The 17,317-nt window shown below is 45.3% G+C and overlaps 1 protein-coding gene and 1 non-coding gene across 3 annotated transcripts in view; one reads left to right on the forward strand and one right to left on the reverse strand.

Moving 5' to 3' along the window:
- Window positions 1-15,774, reverse strand: part of ARHGAP25 (Rho GTPase activating protein 25) — an 80,323-nt gene extending 64,549 nt beyond the window's left edge. For both annotated transcript variants that reach the window (XM_069494273.1, XM_069494272.1), the window contains exon 1: window positions 15,529-15,774. In XM_069494273.1, coding sequence (XP_069350374.1) covers window positions 15,529-15,769 — 241 coding nt within the window. In that variant the 5' untranslated portion in view covers window positions 15,770-15,774. The remainder of the gene's footprint in view (window positions 1-15,528) is intronic.
- On the forward strand, window positions 14,958-15,022 carry LOC138400430 (small nucleolar RNA SNORD22). Its single transcript, XR_011236314.1, has one exon. It is a non-coding gene; the product is annotated as a small nucleolar RNA SNORD22 (small nucleolar RNA).
- Window positions 15,775-17,317: the final 1,543 nt, after the last annotated feature.

The raw sequence follows: 17,317 nt of genomic DNA on the forward strand, positions 1-17,317 counted from the left end.
AGTGCAAAATGAAAATGTAGAGCTCCTTCTTCAAAAATCATTAAGAATTTCAAGTTGGTAACAATAAAACATTAAGTTCAGTGTGGAGCCCTTTCGAATGTGGGCCCCCTGAAACTATGCACAGGTTGCACACCCAAGCAGCCAGCCCTGAGAATGGGAGCTTGGTCACTAGACAGAGCAAGGGGGAGTGGACGACAGAGGGGGTGCGTGGAGAGATGACCAGAAATGGAAGGTCACCGGACTGATGACCTCTGTGTCAGTGAAGAACCCACAGAAGCGCTAGCTGGGATTATTGTAGGAGATTTTCCCACGAGTCAGTGAACTTCCTGTAGAATATTTGAATGACAGAAGTGTGTCCCTGAGGCCTGTGGTTTGCTCAGACACTAACTGGCTGTTGATGGTATCAGAAACTCTGGAGAAATATTTGGTGGATGAGTCTGCGGAATGGGCTGATCTGTGTGGAGATAACAAAGTTATGTACAAACTTTGCAACGATGACATAACCCAGCATATCAGCCGGAGTTCAGTGTAAGAACTAGGAACGACCTTCCAGGGATTTAGGTGCTTATAAAATATTTGGGGGGGCTGAAGGAGCAGGTTCTACAACACCTCCCAAAGCCATACAGAACTGATTCTTTGAGGGAGTGACCCCCTTGGAGGCCACAACTGGGGAAATTCCACAAGGAAAGTGTCACCACAGCGGCTGCTGCCACTGGCTCGTGCCCAGGATGACAGAGACTGGACGCTGGGGCTTTGCTCTGGCCTCGCTCACCTGCAGCTGTCGTCAGAAGGGAGCCACAGGAAGATGTTTTGAGCCACTGAGAAGTTTCATTTTTAGCTTTCCAACCTCTCCATGTAGAAAGAAGGTAGAATGGAGATCTACTGAAGTCTGGAGTAACGAACACAGCCTGTGTGTCATCAGCCAGTGGCGACCAGTGGAATCACTTTCTGAGTGAGCGGGTGACAAGCTCGGTCTGGCTGCTAAACGCTGACTTGCAGGGCTGTAGACGGTGTCCTCCCAGACAGCAGAACCGCCTGGAGGCGCCTCTCCTACGCCCACCCCCGAACGCTCTCCCCTCTCTCCTCTGTGTCTCCTCCCTCTGCCTTTGCTGCACAAGCCCCACGTGCACGGCTGGTGTCTCTCTCCTGCCCTCTCTGTCTGTCTGTTTTTCCCTCCCTCACCCAGCCCCACCTGCATCACAGCTACCCGCAGACCCTGACTGTCCACGGTACAAAACTGAGGCTTCGCTTCCATGTCTGCATTCTGCCTGGAGCTGCCTCTCTCATGCTTCTTAGTAAATGTGAGTTGGATAAAGAGGAAAAAAAAAACCTACACTAAATTTCTCACTTTACCTGTAGCCCTCAGTGTGGAAATGTGCACCTGCCGGAGTTAGGAGCTCCCTGATGTAAAGGAGAGAACGGAGGTTCGGTCAGAGAGGACAGGCGGAGGGAGGCAGGCGGGCGGGCGAGACGGCCCCGCCCCTGTGTCTGCGGACTTGGTTGCCCACACTTCAGTCTCAGTCATAAAGAAGACTTTGACTACAGGAGGAAGAAGTGCCCTTGTGACCCTGTTCAGCCCTGACTGCCCTCCGGGATAGCTCAATGCTCAGTCATCACGTGCTGTTCCAAACCAGCTTCAGAAACCGAGAGTCCTACTTCCCTCTCCATAAGAAAGTCAGAAATATCTCTGGATCAAGCCCTTACTCAATCCTTATAAGGACAGGGGAGGAAAAAAAAAAAAAAAGCTGTGATCTTATTTAAACCTTAGCCTGAGCCACTTGGTGAATGGAGAGCCTCTTACTAAGGCCAGGGAACCGGGGTGGAGGAGTGGGAGAGAGGTGATGCAGGACTCTGTGCTGGCCACGCGGGGGAGAGCGGCCTGGGGGACAGCAGAGCGGACATGCTGAGCTGTCCAGAAGCCAGAAAGGGGCGGGGGCCAATGGACAGAAGTGCAAGTGGAATTTAAGGGCTGAGGTCACCTAGGTTTCGAAGTTGGATAAAGAGAAGAGCAGAGCATTTGGAGACTGAGCCCTGGGACCAGGGCCAGCTACATGGATAGCCTGTAACTCACACGGGGGCCCCCACTTGGTTTAATGCTCTGCTATCACCATCTTGAAACTCCCAATAAATTTTTAACAAGCGACCCCACAATTTCATTTCACACTAGGCCTCACAAATGATGTAGCCAGTCCTGCCTGGGACACTTCCATGTTAAGAGTTCTGATAGCGAAGGAGACTTCATGAGAGAGCAGCTAATGGGGTGAGGGAAAGCCGGGGTGTGGTGTCCAGGAAGTCTGAAAATAAACTATTTCAAGGAGAAAATGACTGCGTCCAATGCTACAGGATAGCTGAGTGAGATGAGCATGGAGGATTCACCCTTGGGTTGGCAAGAAATGAAGTGCTGGTGACCCTTCCTGGCGGAGGAGCATGCACCGACGCTTAATTAGTTTTACTGCTGCTTGAGAACTGACCAGGTCTATCGCTGATCATTGAGAACCTGTTGCAAGAAGACAAGTGGAGGTCCCTGTCTTAAAGTCCACGTCCCTTCTCTTCCCACTCCCAGCTCCATTTCTCACAGTGAGGGCTCCACACAAATGCATGTGGACACGCCAGTGCAGATGTCCAAACTCTGGGCCTCTCTGCAATCGACCATCCTGGGAACAAAAATTGGGAGGACTCAGGAAAGCTCTTGTGCAGCCCCTGGCCATCTGTGTAGAGTATTTCACAATCACAGTTGGTCTAGGGGGCAGGCAGGGCACAGGGTCTATGTGGACATGTCCCCTTGGCCAGACTCTGCCTATAGGGAGGAGTATATCTGGAGCAAGACCAGAGCAGAAGCCTCTAAAATATGGATCTCCAGATGGGGGCCCCTGTTGTCCATGTCTATAGGGAGTACTGGAGGTAAAGATGTGAACAGACAAAAGCCTTTGGTGGGAGGAAAACAGTCATTCTCACTTGGTCGCACATGTTTTTCTCTATGAAACACATAAGTGAGGGTGATGACAGGAGGAGGTCTTAAGGTCTTGAAAAGAGAAAAAGTGTAGGCATAAAAATTTTGGGGAAAAGGAGAGTAAATTTACTAAGTAGGTGCTATGGTTTGAACGATGGTGTCCTTTCCAAAATTCACTTTGAAACTTCATTCCCAATGCAACAATATTGAGAGGTTTAGCCTTTGTGAAGCGATCAAGTCACAGATGGCGTTAAGACCTTTATAAAAGGGCTTGAGGGACTGGGTCCACCCCTTTCCTCTCTTCCACCATGTGAGGTCACAGCACCCATCCATTTCTTTCTTCCGTACCTTTTGCCATGCGAGGTCACATAGACGGCACTGTCAATGAGGCATAGGCCTTAACCAGATACCGAACCTGCTGGTGCTTTGACCTCAGGCTTCCCACCCTCCAGAATTGTAAACAATAAATCTCTGCTCTTTATAAATTACCCAGTCTTAGGTATTTTGTTATAGCAGCACAAATGGACTACGACAGTAGATGTAGTAGGCTGGTCAGGCTCTGTTGAGTGCCCATCTAAGGTGGTTGGTCATAAATTTTAAGTAAATCCAGGCAGCTCAAGGGTCTGATTTTCTCCAGTGATGTCCAGCTGCCCAGATGCAGGCACTGAGAAGGCAGACTGTTGGGTTTAAACAGGGTTAGGGGTTTTCCAGGTGGTGGTGATGAGAAAAGAGGACAAGAGGATTTAAGCGTGCTTATTCAGCAGTGGATTTAATGCTAGATTTAGGAATCTATGTTAAGGAGGACGTAATATGGTAATTAATAGTGGAAAAGTAATAGGACCGGTGGAATATCGCACACCGAGATGACGTCAGAGAATTGCTGGAGTGGGTGAGCTGGGCACATAGGATGTGGTGGGCACAGAGTGGGATGTCTGAAAGTGAGATTTCAGAGATGTTACAATGACAGGCGATGACATGGTTTACTTATGACTGTGAGTGTCTGAGCTGATTGGGGCAAGCATTACCTAACAGCTCTGTAAAGTAGGCAGAACTACTGCCCCCATTTTTCGGATGAGAAAACAGGCACAGAGGCATTAATGTGACTTGTCCAAAGTCAAAGGGGTAGTAAAAGGCTGAGCTGGAAATCAAACCCAGGCTTATCTGCCTGCAAGGGCCCCCTTCACAATGATCCCCTCACTATACTCAGGTCCAGCCTCTTAGTTAAGTCGAGAGTCCTTTTTTGTTCTTTCAAGAAACACTTTTGTTATGGAACCTTACTGACACAAAGGTGACTACATTATCAGTCACTTTCCTTATAATGCTGGGCATTTCAGGCCACAGAAGGATGAGATATGAGGATAATTTTGCACTGACCAGAGAATTGGTTAAATTCAGGGCTTTTGGGGAGAAATAATGGAAACAGATCACCTTTATCATTGGCAATGCAACTATGTTGTCTGCAGGCTCTCTCCACTGGCTCTAAATTAGAATAGCAACCTGGGATTGGAAACTTGATTTGTGGGTTTTTGGAAGGAGCATAGGGACTTGAATTAACATGCAAAAACTTGCCCCTTGTAGATATTTAAAGGCTATGGCTCAAGAGGAATAAGGAAATCTTTAGTTACAAAACAAACCCTCTGTCAGCTTTTTCAATGTCATGATCAGTTACACTGCATTGTCTATTCTCTTTAGCAGGAAAGCCCTGCTTCCTCAAAATGACTCTAATGAAACTGTCAGAATTTTAATCTTTTTTAAATCTTCTAACATCTAGAGCCTTCTACAGTGCTCAGTACCTAGTAGGTGTCGAATAAATACGTATCAATCAGAATAGAAGAAAAATAAACAAAGTGTTACGATTTCACAGAAGAAGGAACAGCTAAACCTATGTAGGCAATTCAGGAAGGCTTCCCAGGAGGAAATGAATTGTGGCCATGTGGATGGGGAGAGAGGGGTAGAGTTGAAAAATAAAATGCAGAAAGTAGAATGCAAACTTAGGAGTAAGATATAGGATCCACGAGGGCAAGAATTTTTGTGTGATTCTGGCAAGTACCCCGCAATCTACTGACTGACAACTGTGGCCCCCAATCCTTCCAGAGAAAGTGTGAGCAAGAATAAAAGATTCCACAAGAGAATCAATGGAGGAAGCCAGCATGGCACCTTCAAGTAGGCTCAAAAATGAATTTGGAAGGACTTCTAACCATGGGTATTAGAAAGAACGAACAGTATGGCTGGGTTTAAAAATGTTTTCTTACAACTCAATTTTTACCCTATAAACTGTGTGGCCTCATGGGAAATTCAATTAAAAAAATATACAGAGTACCTATCACCATTGTGGTATTTGTTTTCTCAAAATATTTTGCTTTCTCAGGCCTTGACAGCTGATTCTTGGGTGACTTTTCTGAGTTTCACACTGAGAGCTCCATGTCCCAGGAGCTCCCTGAGTCTCAGGCCAATCCGGTCAGCTCATTCCGCCAGCTGGGAGGGAGAATTTGGATTACTCAGAGGGAACAGATCAGCGCCAAAAGGCGTATCAAACAGGTTGGTCTCATGCAGCACACAAAGGGCCTGGGCTGAGAATAGACTGGAGGTGACAACTCGATATCTGTTATCATCATAACTCTGACTTGTGTTCACAAGATTCCTCGCCTATTAGCAAAGTGACCAGGTGCATGAGATAAAATGTAGAACAGTAGTTAGAGGGAAACAACACACAAGAATCCTTGGGTAGCAGCAGCAGAATTGAGGGCAAGAAAGACAGGAGCCTCATTTCGAAGGTCCTGTTGTTCCTTCACAATTCCCAACAAATAATGATCTGAATGTAGGCCAGGTGCAGGATTCTTACGGCAAACAGGAAACCCTACTCTGGTACTGCTGCCACCCACATGGAAGTGATCACAAACAGTTAACCACTGAGCCCCAGGGAGGCCCAAACAAACAAGTTTCAGCCTCCCTTCCTAGCCAGAGGACAAGTGACAGTAGGAAAGGGGTCAGCAAGTCTGGGGAAGTGGCTCCTAAGTCACAAAGGAAGGTCTTCTGAGGAGTGTACAACCCAGAGTCCCCCTTTTCCTGCCCAAAGTAAGGAAAGTAGTTTGAGGAACTGCTCCTGCCATAACAGCACAGAGACCATGACACTTCTTCAGCAGGGTCTGCCGGACACTTACCAGAAGCTATCATTATCCTTATTGGAAAGTCACAACTCTGGCATTTTGCTGATTTGGAGACAACTGGCAAAACCAAGCAAACAAAACTAAACCCAAAACAAGAAAACAAGCATAGCTATGCAAGCATGACGGATAAAATTCATGTGAATTAAGGAAAGACTGAACACGTGGCAATTGGAGGCATAAAGGGTAAGAAACAAAACACAGCCAGCCAACTACAGACCAGCATCTTTGCTGTGGGCCAGAGATGGACATGGGGCAGGAAAGGGGGTCTGCAGATGTTGTAGAGGCCGTGTGTGTAAAGAAAAGAAAGAATTAAACTTGACCAAGACCAACAAAACCCAAGCACTGCTGGCCGTGGTTCTCACCAACGACTTGGTTTGAAGGAGTTGATATCAGACCTCGATTGCAGTACTGCCCATGACAGTAATAATTCCAGCTAGTGTTTATGAAGCACCTACCATGTGCCAGCTATTATGGTAAGGGTTTGACATAGATCATCTCCTCTAATCCTCACAATAGCCGCATGAGTTAGCACTATGATTACACCCATTTTATAGCTGAAAAACCTGAGGACCAAGGTCACACAGCTGGCAATTAGAGATACTGGGATTCAAATTCAGGCAATCTGACTCCAAAGCCAGCTTTCTAACCACTGTACTGTAGCTGGCTTGTTCGATTACAGTTAGTTTAGACTTTGTTAGAAAATTCTTTTTGTAGGCATTATAAAATTATTTTAAAATATTAACAATTATTCACGTCAGACTCAGAAACTCTATCCTGTATGCTTCCTCTTTCACTTTGATACTCCAGACCAACAAGGAAGCACACAAGTGTTCAGGAGACATACGCAAGAATTCCAGCGGCAGAGAACAGCCCGCCCCGTCTAGAACTAAGATCTGTGTGTGCGCATTGTGGGGATGGATGGGTAACGTGGAGCTGAAGGGAGAGAGTGAAGCAGCTGTCACCTGAGTCAGGCACAGTCCTGGTGACAGACACATCACAGCTTATGGAGAATATGTGGTGATTGCAAAGTTGAGAGATTCTTTAGAAAGGTGGATGTGTGGGTGAGGGGTGCTCTCAACTTGGGAAGCACAGCAGGGGAATGAGCCTTAAAAAGTACCTATCACATAGAGGTGGGCAAATAAATGTTTTAGGAATGAATGAATGAAATGAAATGACTGGTTTGAATGTATTGAAGATACCATAATTGTATGTAATCCAGGGAAAGAATATGAGTGACCACAAAATTTTGTTTTCATTTATGAACCTTTAAATAAAAGAAATGATCCACAGAACTTTGATGTTCTTTGAAACTTTCATCAAAAAATTGTGATGTTCAGTTGCCACTAAAAAGTATGAAGTCTACCCACAGGCTATCTGAGGCACTGTGTATTGATACATTGTGTATTGATATTCTTATTCTCTCTTCATCAAAGAAAAGACTTAATGAGGCTTTCATATTGAAATAGAAAATTAATTGCCATGAACACATAAACTCTTATCAAAGACAAAGAATATATGTATGCTAATCCAATGGGCAGAGGTAGTTGTGATTAAACTTTCAATTTAGCTCAGCTTCCTGGCAGCCAAAGAGGGGAACACAGTAAGTTGAATTACTGTCTTTGAGGAAGCATAGCAGTTCCTCCAAGAAGACAAAGTTATTTCTGAGCACTGAATTCCTGAATAACTTTCTCACAGAGAGTTAGACACAGGAGTCACTGGCATTGTCCACTCCTCCTTCTCATTTTTCCAACACAATTAGGAGCAGATGTCATGAAATCATTGCTTGCAGGAAAGACGAAAACTGAGGATTAAAGCGCAGCTCAGTGAGCCCTGTTTTGTGAGGGCACCAAGATAATGTCATCCAAGGACAGCCTCTAGTCTGATCTGAGGTTGGAAATAGGATCGTCTATAAAGAAAGGAAACAGATGTTTGCTGAGCACCCAACATACACCGTGTGCGTGAAGTATTTTCTTCCTCTCAGCATATGTGCTATTAAAATCTTATTTGTAGAAGCTGAGCCACTTGTCCCAGGTTCATGGCTGCCTAGCCAGGGTCCCGAACTCACGCAGTCTTTCCTGGACCACGCACATTCCTGCCTCTGCCACTCCTGTCCAGAAGCCACAACGCACAAGTCAGCCCTTAGACAATCTTCTGCCAGCGCCACTTTTGTCAGACACATCAAGGTTATTCTCTCCAGTGAGGGTCTACAGTGCCGGTGTCACATATTTCATTAAGGACAAATCCTTTCGCTCAAAGCCCAAAGGATCAGTTCGTTGGTAGGTTGACTCAGATCATGGACATTCAGAAGCATTTCACAGCTCTCACCTCTAAGGAAGTCCAAAATCTTCCAGAGCGGTAAATGTCTCCATTTAAGTGGCTTGGAAAAGGATTATTATTCTCTCTTTCCAGGGCTTAGTGGACTTAGAGACTCCCAGTGACAAGTTGTCTGCACTGTGACCACAGCATGGGCAGGAATTGGGTGGTGGTCAGGGAGCCGTGGATGGGAGAAGGCTCCAAGCAGATGAGAAAGAGCAGGGAGCTGCAGAAGGTGCAATGTGGCTCAAGTATCAGTGTGTGTGTGTGTGTGTGTGTGTGTGTGTTCACAGGGGGCGTGGCAAGAGACAGGACAGGTGAGCAGGGCCGGATCATAAGGACTTTCCGTTTAATCCCTTCAAGAGGAGAAGCTGTACAAAATTGTAAAGCTTTCTGCCTCTCCAAAGAAGCAGAGACTGTGCAGGAAAGTCAGCGTAAGAGAAATGGCAAGTCTGGGACTCACTGAGGAATATACACACCGGTATCTTAAAGAAAGGGAATGACAGTGATGGGGACAGGGTGGCGGGACCATAATTCCTCCTCACAGGCACCCCCTGGGGCTCCCATAGCCGTTCCCCTAACAGCCGTCTCTCCTTGCATTGCAGTCCTTTCCGTGCCCCGACCTGCCCACAGGCTCTGCGGGGCTGTCTTTAGATTTCACTGCCAGATCTACAGGTATCTTTTTTTATTTTTTGTAAAGTGAGTTTTAGTTTCTAAACGAGATTTCAAAGGGAAAAATGATGATGAGTAAAGCATAAGACAAGAAATGTAAATTATGCCTCTTTGTAAGTTTCGTATCTCAGTTCCTGTCTGGGGACTCTACAAAACTTCCATGCCCTGCTGTGGTGCAATCCCTGTGGCCGGCCTGTGCCTCGGCCGCCGGGGCTCTGCCTCAGGCTCCCTGCATCTCACCAGGGTTGGTTTCAATTGCTGTGGCTGCAGCTGGGGCTTTGCTTCTGCTCTCTATACCCCCCATCTCCCTTTGAACTTACCTAATTAGTTGACACGTGCTGCCTCATGCAAGAGTCTTTTCTTTCCAGCTGTCTTGTGTGTGAAGGACCATTGTCACCAACTTATTCCTAGGATCTTTCTATACCCCCGTAGTGGGCACTCCTTACTCAAATGACCACACTGCAGCTCTGGGGAGTCTCCATAGAGTCTTCCCACTGGACTGTCTGTGAAGACGCTTTATAAACTGTGTTGTGTGAGAGGCGGAGGTGGCAGCGCCGCCACTACTGTAAGCTGCGTATGGTGATGTAACCCACGCCAGGCCACGGGGCAACTCAGCCCAGACCCACTTTCAGAGACACAGGCACCAAGAGCCACTTGAGCTGGCCTCTGCCGATCCCAGTGCACTGGCTCCCAGGCTAACACAAAGCACAGAATCTAAGCCAACCTCGGCTAGTGTCTGCAGGGGGTCCTTTGTGCATGAATGGGCATAAAACCAGGTTCTGTCTTCCCATCACCACTTAGATCGGGCCTCACTCTGCTGCTGCTGCCACAGGAGGCCCAGAGATGACACCAGTCCTTGTTCCCCAGGTGGCCAGGAGGCTGTCAACCTGGGCATGCACCTTGTGGAAAGAATTTAATTTAAACCTGAAGGTTAAGTCAATGACAAGATAGGGACAGACATTTTTACTGGAACAAGGAATGATGACATCACCTTTGCATACAGTGGGCTGTGGGCCCTGGAAGGAGCACCCCCTTGTGCCAGTGCGCACTGTCTAAGGAAGGCTTGTGTGGGAATCTTTGTCCATCAGGGACTGGGAGCTGCTCAGGGTGTGCAAAGGTTTCGGCCACAACAAATGAACTGTGCTCAGTCCGGAACTCGGGATGGTCTGGATTAGCACACAGTAAGTTTGGCAATGAATTGTAAAGAAAACTTATACCAAAGCTGAACACCAAACACAGACCAGCTCAGCACAGGCTGCATGGTTTTGGGATTCCCAGTCTGGGGAACCAGTACTTCAGTGTTCAGATAATGTACAAAATAGGCTCGAGCAGGCTGTCCTGGTCACTAGGAAGCCATGTAGCCCTTTCAAGAAAGCCCTGTACCCCGGGACTGGAGGTCCAGAAAGTACCCTGAAGACGAGGCGTGGGCCTGGCTTGTTAGAGCCTCTTCAGCCAGACAAGGGCTCCGGAGCTGGCTGCTGGGTCACCAAAGAGTGTGTGCCCTCTATAAAACCCTGGGCCACCATGCCTGGCCAGCACTTTGGAATGTGTCTTAGCTCTGGGTATTTTTAATAACACAGTCAATACTTACTCATTATAGAAAACCTAGAAAATACTCACAAAATAATAAAACATATATGTTTGGGTATGTCTCACCCATAAATCCTTCACCCATAGTTAACAACTATTAACAAATGGTTTATATTCCTCCAGATTTTTGAGGGCTTACTTATATGTTTGTTTCTTTGCTCATTTGACATACAGTACTAAAATAAACTCTGATGTACCTACTACTAAGGTTAAGTATCTTTGAAGCTTCCCAAATGCATTTGCCTTCCTTCCCCCTTCAGAAATATTGGCAACCCTGAATTTTGTATCAGTCAATTCCTTGCTTTTCTTTATAGTTTTGCCATATAGGCATACATACATAGTTTTTAACCTTAACATAAATGAATATCATTCTGTTTTTCTGGGACTTCCTTTTTTTGCTCAATATTAAGTTTTGCCTGTTTAATCTCATTTAAATGTGTAACTCTAGTTAATTACTCCCTGCTCTTGCGTAACATTCCATTTTATAAAGATGCTACAGTTTATCTTTCCATTCTGTTACTGATGGACGTTTGGGTTGTTCCCTGTCTCCTGTCATTAAAAACAATACTGCCATGAAAATTCTGTGCATTTATTCTGGTTCACATGCACAGGGCTTCTCTGGGGGTGGTACAGGAGCGGAAGAGCTGCTTGCAGAGTTCGTGCCTCATCAGCTTCACTAAGCAATGCCGAATGCTCTTCCCAAATGGTTGTATCCCCAGCGTGAGAGAGCCTATCCACATCCTTGAAAACACTTGGTATTTCAGCCAATTTGGTGGGTGAGAACAAATATGTTGTTGTGCTTTTAATTTGCATTCCCTGATTCTTGCGATTAAGTATACTGTCATATGTTTATTGGCCAAGTATTATTTCTGTTCTGTAAAATGTCTATTCATGTTTTTAATCATTTTTAAAACTATTTTTTAATAACTTGTAGGATTTCTTTATACATTCAATTCTATTTCTATGTATCTATATATCTACCTACAAATCTATCTATCTAAAACTATTTTCTTTCTTTTTTTCTTTTTTAGAGACAGGGTCTCACTCTTCCATGCAAGCTGGAGTGCAGTAGCAAAGTCAAAGCTCACTGTAACCTCAAATCCCTGGGCTGAAGCGATCCTCCCACCTCAGCTTCCAAAGTAGCCGAGACTACATGCACACGACAGCATGCCTGGCTAATTTTTTAAAAAAAAATTTTGTAGAGACTAGGTCTCACTATGTTGCCCAGACTGGTCTCAAATTCCTTCTTTTAATAAGAATAATAATCTACATTGCATAAAGCCTTATGGTTTTATAAGTTGGTCTAGTTATGAAAGTCTTAAGTAACAGATGTTTTCATTCCTCTTACTCCAATTTTCTAAAAGGCAAAACTAGACCCCATGTTGGACAACTAATGATTAGGTTACTGTCAAATGGAAAAATATCAAGTAGTAAAAATCCCTCACTATTGGCATTATTTGAAAACTATAATAAATGAATTTTTGTTTCTGAATAGGGTTTTTTTTTTTCAATATTAAATTTCAGGGAGGAAAAAAGTTGAAAACAACTACCCCTCCACAGTCACTTTCATTATGTATTTCAGAATCACACACCCACTAAGCCCACTTCTCCCCTATTTTGTCTTAGGGAGACTGAGAAAAAATGGGTTTTCAGTATGGGTGGTCCTGCAATTCACCCCATTGTCTTCCAACTAAAGGCTCCCAAACCCCAGGGCACAGGGCGCTCCCCTTGGATGGTCACTGCCCTCTCAATGACCCACCTGCACGCAGGCTCTAGGTGTGCCAGACCCCTAGGGAGCATGCAAGAAAGGATGCTGTGTCCTAGAAACTGCCCTCCCGTGAGGACAATTCAGAAAGAATAAAATATTTGAGTAACAGTTCATGAATGCAGTGAAAAGCTGTCACTGTTCTAATTGCTGGACTACAATTGATGATGTAAAGGATCAAAGGAAGAGATGTGTGCTCCGGGCACCATCTCAAGTCAAGACTCTGTTCTGCATTCCCTTTCTCTTCCAACCCCTGCTCCCTCCCCACCCCTGCCCAGGATCAATAGCTCAGATGCAAGATGGGCTGTGTCATGTTCTCCCATCATAGCACAAAGAGCTGGCAGGCCCATGGTGGTGGTCTCAGGTCAGTCCTGTCATCCAGCAAGGACCCCTCAGCTCTGAGATGGAAGTACAGTGGAGAGTCCCTCCCCTCACTCTCAGAGACTTTCACTTTCATACCAGCCCTGGCTCAGCACCCAAAGGATTTAGGGGAAACTAGAAGTGCAGCTCATGAAGAAAAAGCTGGGTCCCCTTCCTGGGCCACATTGTGAGTCAGTGCTTTGCTATTTCCCTAACAAATGTCCATCTTGATGTCCTTTCTAAGCTATGGACCATCCCTCTGAGGTCATATCTCAAAAAGAAGCTCCTGAAAATTGAGCTAGAGAGTGAAACGTGAGTTAATATTTGGGTTCTCATCCCAAGTGACCTTATAAATCCACCCTTTAAGTGATTATCTACTCCAGTGGTTCTCAACTAGGGAAGATATTACCCTCACCCTTACCCCCAGGGAACACTTGGCAATATCTGGGGATAAGTTCCCGCAACAAAGATGTATCCATTGCCAAAATGCCAGTGGTGTCCAGGTTAAGAAAACCTGATCTACTCCTTACTATCTGGGCTGCAAAAACCCACAGATTATTGGCTTTCCTGACATGACTCCAGTTCCACACTTCTTCCTAATAGGTGAGCTTCTTTGATGTATTGTTCAGCCAGTTCCTACAGTTGCATCTGGATACAGGACGCTGGAGAGGGGACCAGAAGTCCTGTGACTGAGTCAGTGACTCTCCCCCCTCAGAGGACTCGGCTCATGAGCTGAACTCTAGTTTACGTGACACTCACAAATGCGTTCTACAGAAGTCCAGTCCTTCAGGGTGACAAACTTGTAGATGGCATGGATAATGACAAAGGATCCTCTATATTTCATCATGACATTATTATTTTTTTCATATTAAATAATACTAAATAATATTATCTGCTTGTAGGCAAACAGTCATTCGCCAACAAATATTTATCGTGTGCCTGGTAAGTCCAGGCGCTATGCTCTGTGCTACATGGATGCTAACTCTCTGAGGCTAGTGAACTCGGACCTCAGCACCTACAGCAGGAGTTCTTCATCAGGTGGGGGCGGAAGGGGAGGGTGCTTGTTAAAGTGCAGAATCCTGGGCCAACCTCCAGAGATTCTGATTTTGTAAGGATGGTGCCCAGAAATATGTACTTTCAGCGAGCACTTGTGGTCACTCAGATGCAGGCTATCCATGGGACCACGCTTCAGGAGACCCTGCTAAAAATCATGAAATCCACCCAATTTAGTCCTCAGACTGAGCATTTGCAGACTTGAGCTCTAATGTAGTGACTTCCTACATCCTGGGGAAAAAAAAATCATTTAACTATTAACTGTCTCAAGTTTCCCATTTTTAAACCGTAAGAGAGTAAGACTCTGACACCTGTTGAAACACAGATGGTGAGAGGGCAGAATGACCTTATGTACGTAGAAGCACGACACTTTCAAAGGAATAGAACCACGGACGTTTTACTTGTAAACAATTTTTATGACATAGATTGACCATTAGCTGAGCACATTTATATCAATGGTAGTTACGAGAAAAATGTCTTGCTTCTGTAAGAAGTATGAACACTACCTTTTCTCTGAACTGACCTCAGCACACAATAGCTTGGTTAGGGAATGATAACCAGGGATTAATAATCCCCTCTGATTACCAAGATAAATGGCTTCTCTGATTACCTAGTTTTCTTTCCAATCCTTTCTCAGACCTACATCATTAACACTCCCTGTTTGTGGGCACTTACTTTAGTAGCACACAAACCACCATTAGCGATTCAAATCTAGACCTCGTTCTAAGCAAAACTCCACCAAGCTGTTAAAAACACCTAACGCTTATCTATGTCTAATATCAAGGAAGTCATCTCATTATATGGGTGAGATTTGTGTAAAACACAGGCAATCACTTTCAGCCCAATTGCTCTACCCTAAATTACTATGATCAACTTAACAATAGAAAAAATCTACATAAAGAACCTCATGCTAACAATTGTATAACAGATTAAACTGAATGTGTCAGCACCATCATTAGAAGGAAAGGATCTGGATTAAAGGCCAGAGTATCTTAATTAGTATTAAGATGATTAATCAAAAGTGCATCTCTTTTCCAACTCTTCTAAGAATTCTCTCCCATTCTTTTCCTTTAAAATTGTCTTTATCTCCCAATGAAGAAACATTCACATGTCTTACTTCCTGTCCCAGTTCCAGAGCCTGTAAAATTGTCTTTATCATATCTTTAAACATCTCTACGTTCCTGTCTTGTCCTTACTGTCTATTCTTTGCAACAAGTAGCCCCACCTTGACCCCGCCCTGGGCTCACTAAACAGAACACCCATTGAGTTTACTTACAGATTGAGCACTTCAAAAGACTCCAGTCTTTGTGCTCCTGTTGAAAACCATTCAAAACATGGATGAATTTCCAAACAGGAGGGAAATGACTCTTCCATGACATGTGGCAAAAAAAAACTCACAGTTTTGTGTGTGCTCTGTAGCCTTAGACCATCCGACGTACCCCAGATCCCGCACACCAAGGAACTCCATTCCAATGCCACCTCCTCCCAGCCTGTTAGAACTTTGAGCCAACATATCAATTTGAATGCAAATTTCCCCCCAAACTCAGATTTGCTGGGAGATCCATTTTTAAGTAGACTGTGCTCCCTGCAGACCAACATGCAAATGGTGGGTGCTGAAGTACAAGAACCCCAGAGGCAACGGAAAATGATGACCATACCTATTTTCGCAGCCTCCACTTTCAGGTTGAAATCCCAGTTCCTGGGCAATTTCAGGGACATTTTGCTTCTGGTTCCGGTGAGCAGTTGGTGAAGCGGCGAGCCTGGCAAAGTTTGCGCCCTTCTTGTCTTTTCGAGCTGGTGTCTGTTTTTGTTCCCCCTTACGATTGCTTCACCAGCAATCTTAGGTGTGAGGTTGATTTGCCAATGTGTCTCCTCCTTTTTCTCAGTTGAAAGGTCCATCCATCTGTCACTTGGGGGATGGCACCCACGCCGCCCCAGCCCCACAGTCCCCCAGGGGGCTGGCACCGGCTTTTCTTGCTTTCAGTTTTACCAGAAAGATCCCGGTTGATACTTCCCTCTGCGTCATGGGAAGCAAAGCTCCTATTTGAAAGAATCTCAGGCCTCGCTGAGGCGAGGTTGTGATAAACAACTGCCGCCTCTGGCTTTTTTTTTTTTTTCTTAACTGTCTGCTTCCTTGCATTTGAGGAAGTGGGTGGCTGTTCAGTGAAGATGATGCATTATGAGCACTCTTTCTTGAGAAAATGGTTTTTGGAAATGCTTGTGAAACTAGAATGAGTGCTTTTGTTATAAAAGGCTATAGTTTTAATTAAAAGAAAAAGAAAATTCTAAGACTCCCACCATGTATGTCAATCAAAGCTCTCCTCCTCCTCCCCCAACAGATCAACAAGCATCCAGGGATACAGATGTCAGAAAGACAGCCAGCATTGCCCCAAAGTCACCTTCCTTTAAGTTCTTCCCGCTATAAGGACCACATAGCAAGTTCTCTACTTGCTCGGGGTAAAGGTTGCAAGTGATCCCAGCCTGAGGTAAGGAGGGTTTTGACGTCCTTAGCTAAATCAGCTTCAGCTGGGCAGACCCACGCAGGGTCTGCCCACGTGAGGGTCTTTGATATTGTGTGCAGGGTGTGCGCTTTAGAATCAAACCAACATGGCTTCAAAACTCAGTTCTTCCATTTCCTAGCTCTGCAACTTTCAGCAAGCAACTGATTCTTCCCAGGCCTCATGTCCTCATCAGTAAAATGGGGTTGACAGTAATCATGACTCACAGAGTTTTTGCAAAGGAATCTAGAACAGAGCTTGACACAGTGGCTTCACCACAACGTTAATTCAACCCTCATTCTATTTAGTTCAGTTCCGTGACAGGCTTTCATATGTTTAACTGGGTCAACCTAACCTACGATTCAGCATTTGGACCCTGAAACCAGATTGACTGCATTCAAATCCCGGCTTCTACCATGTGCTGTGTGACTTTGGACAAGTTTCTTAACTACTCCGTGCTTCAATTTTCTCCTATGTGAAGGGAGCAAATAGTAGGGCCCACTTCATAGGGCTGCTGTGAGGCTTTAGTAGATAGCAAATACCAAGTGCTCAGGACAGTCACTGCTGGACAGCATGCAAGCTACACACCCTCGGTCCATTCATTCTTCAGCTCTCCTGGGTGACTCTGTCATAGTTTCTTCTTCACCTCCCACCTACTTACGCTTTGTTGATGACCTGGCTTCCTGTTTCATTGAGAAAATTGATGCAACTGGAAGAGAATGTCCCCAAGGGCCCCTACTCTATCTGCCCACTTGCCTGTAAACCCAAACCCTCAACCTTTCCCTGGCACAGTGGATGAACCGCTGTCATCACGCCCCCATCCCTGCTGCATCTCAGTTTCTTCTCTTGTCCTGGATCTCTCTCATCAGCATTCAAACTTATTATATTTTATCCCATATTTGAAAAAATCTATCTTGATGTCATTTCCCCCTTGGGCTATAGCCCATTT

The sequence above is a fragment of the Eulemur rufifrons genome, chromosome 19, assembly GCF_041146395.1.
Source record: "Eulemur rufifrons isolate Redbay chromosome 19, OSU_ERuf_1, whole genome shotgun sequence".
Taxonomy (NCBI): Eukaryota; Metazoa; Chordata; class Mammalia; order Primates; family Lemuridae; genus Eulemur; species Eulemur rufifrons.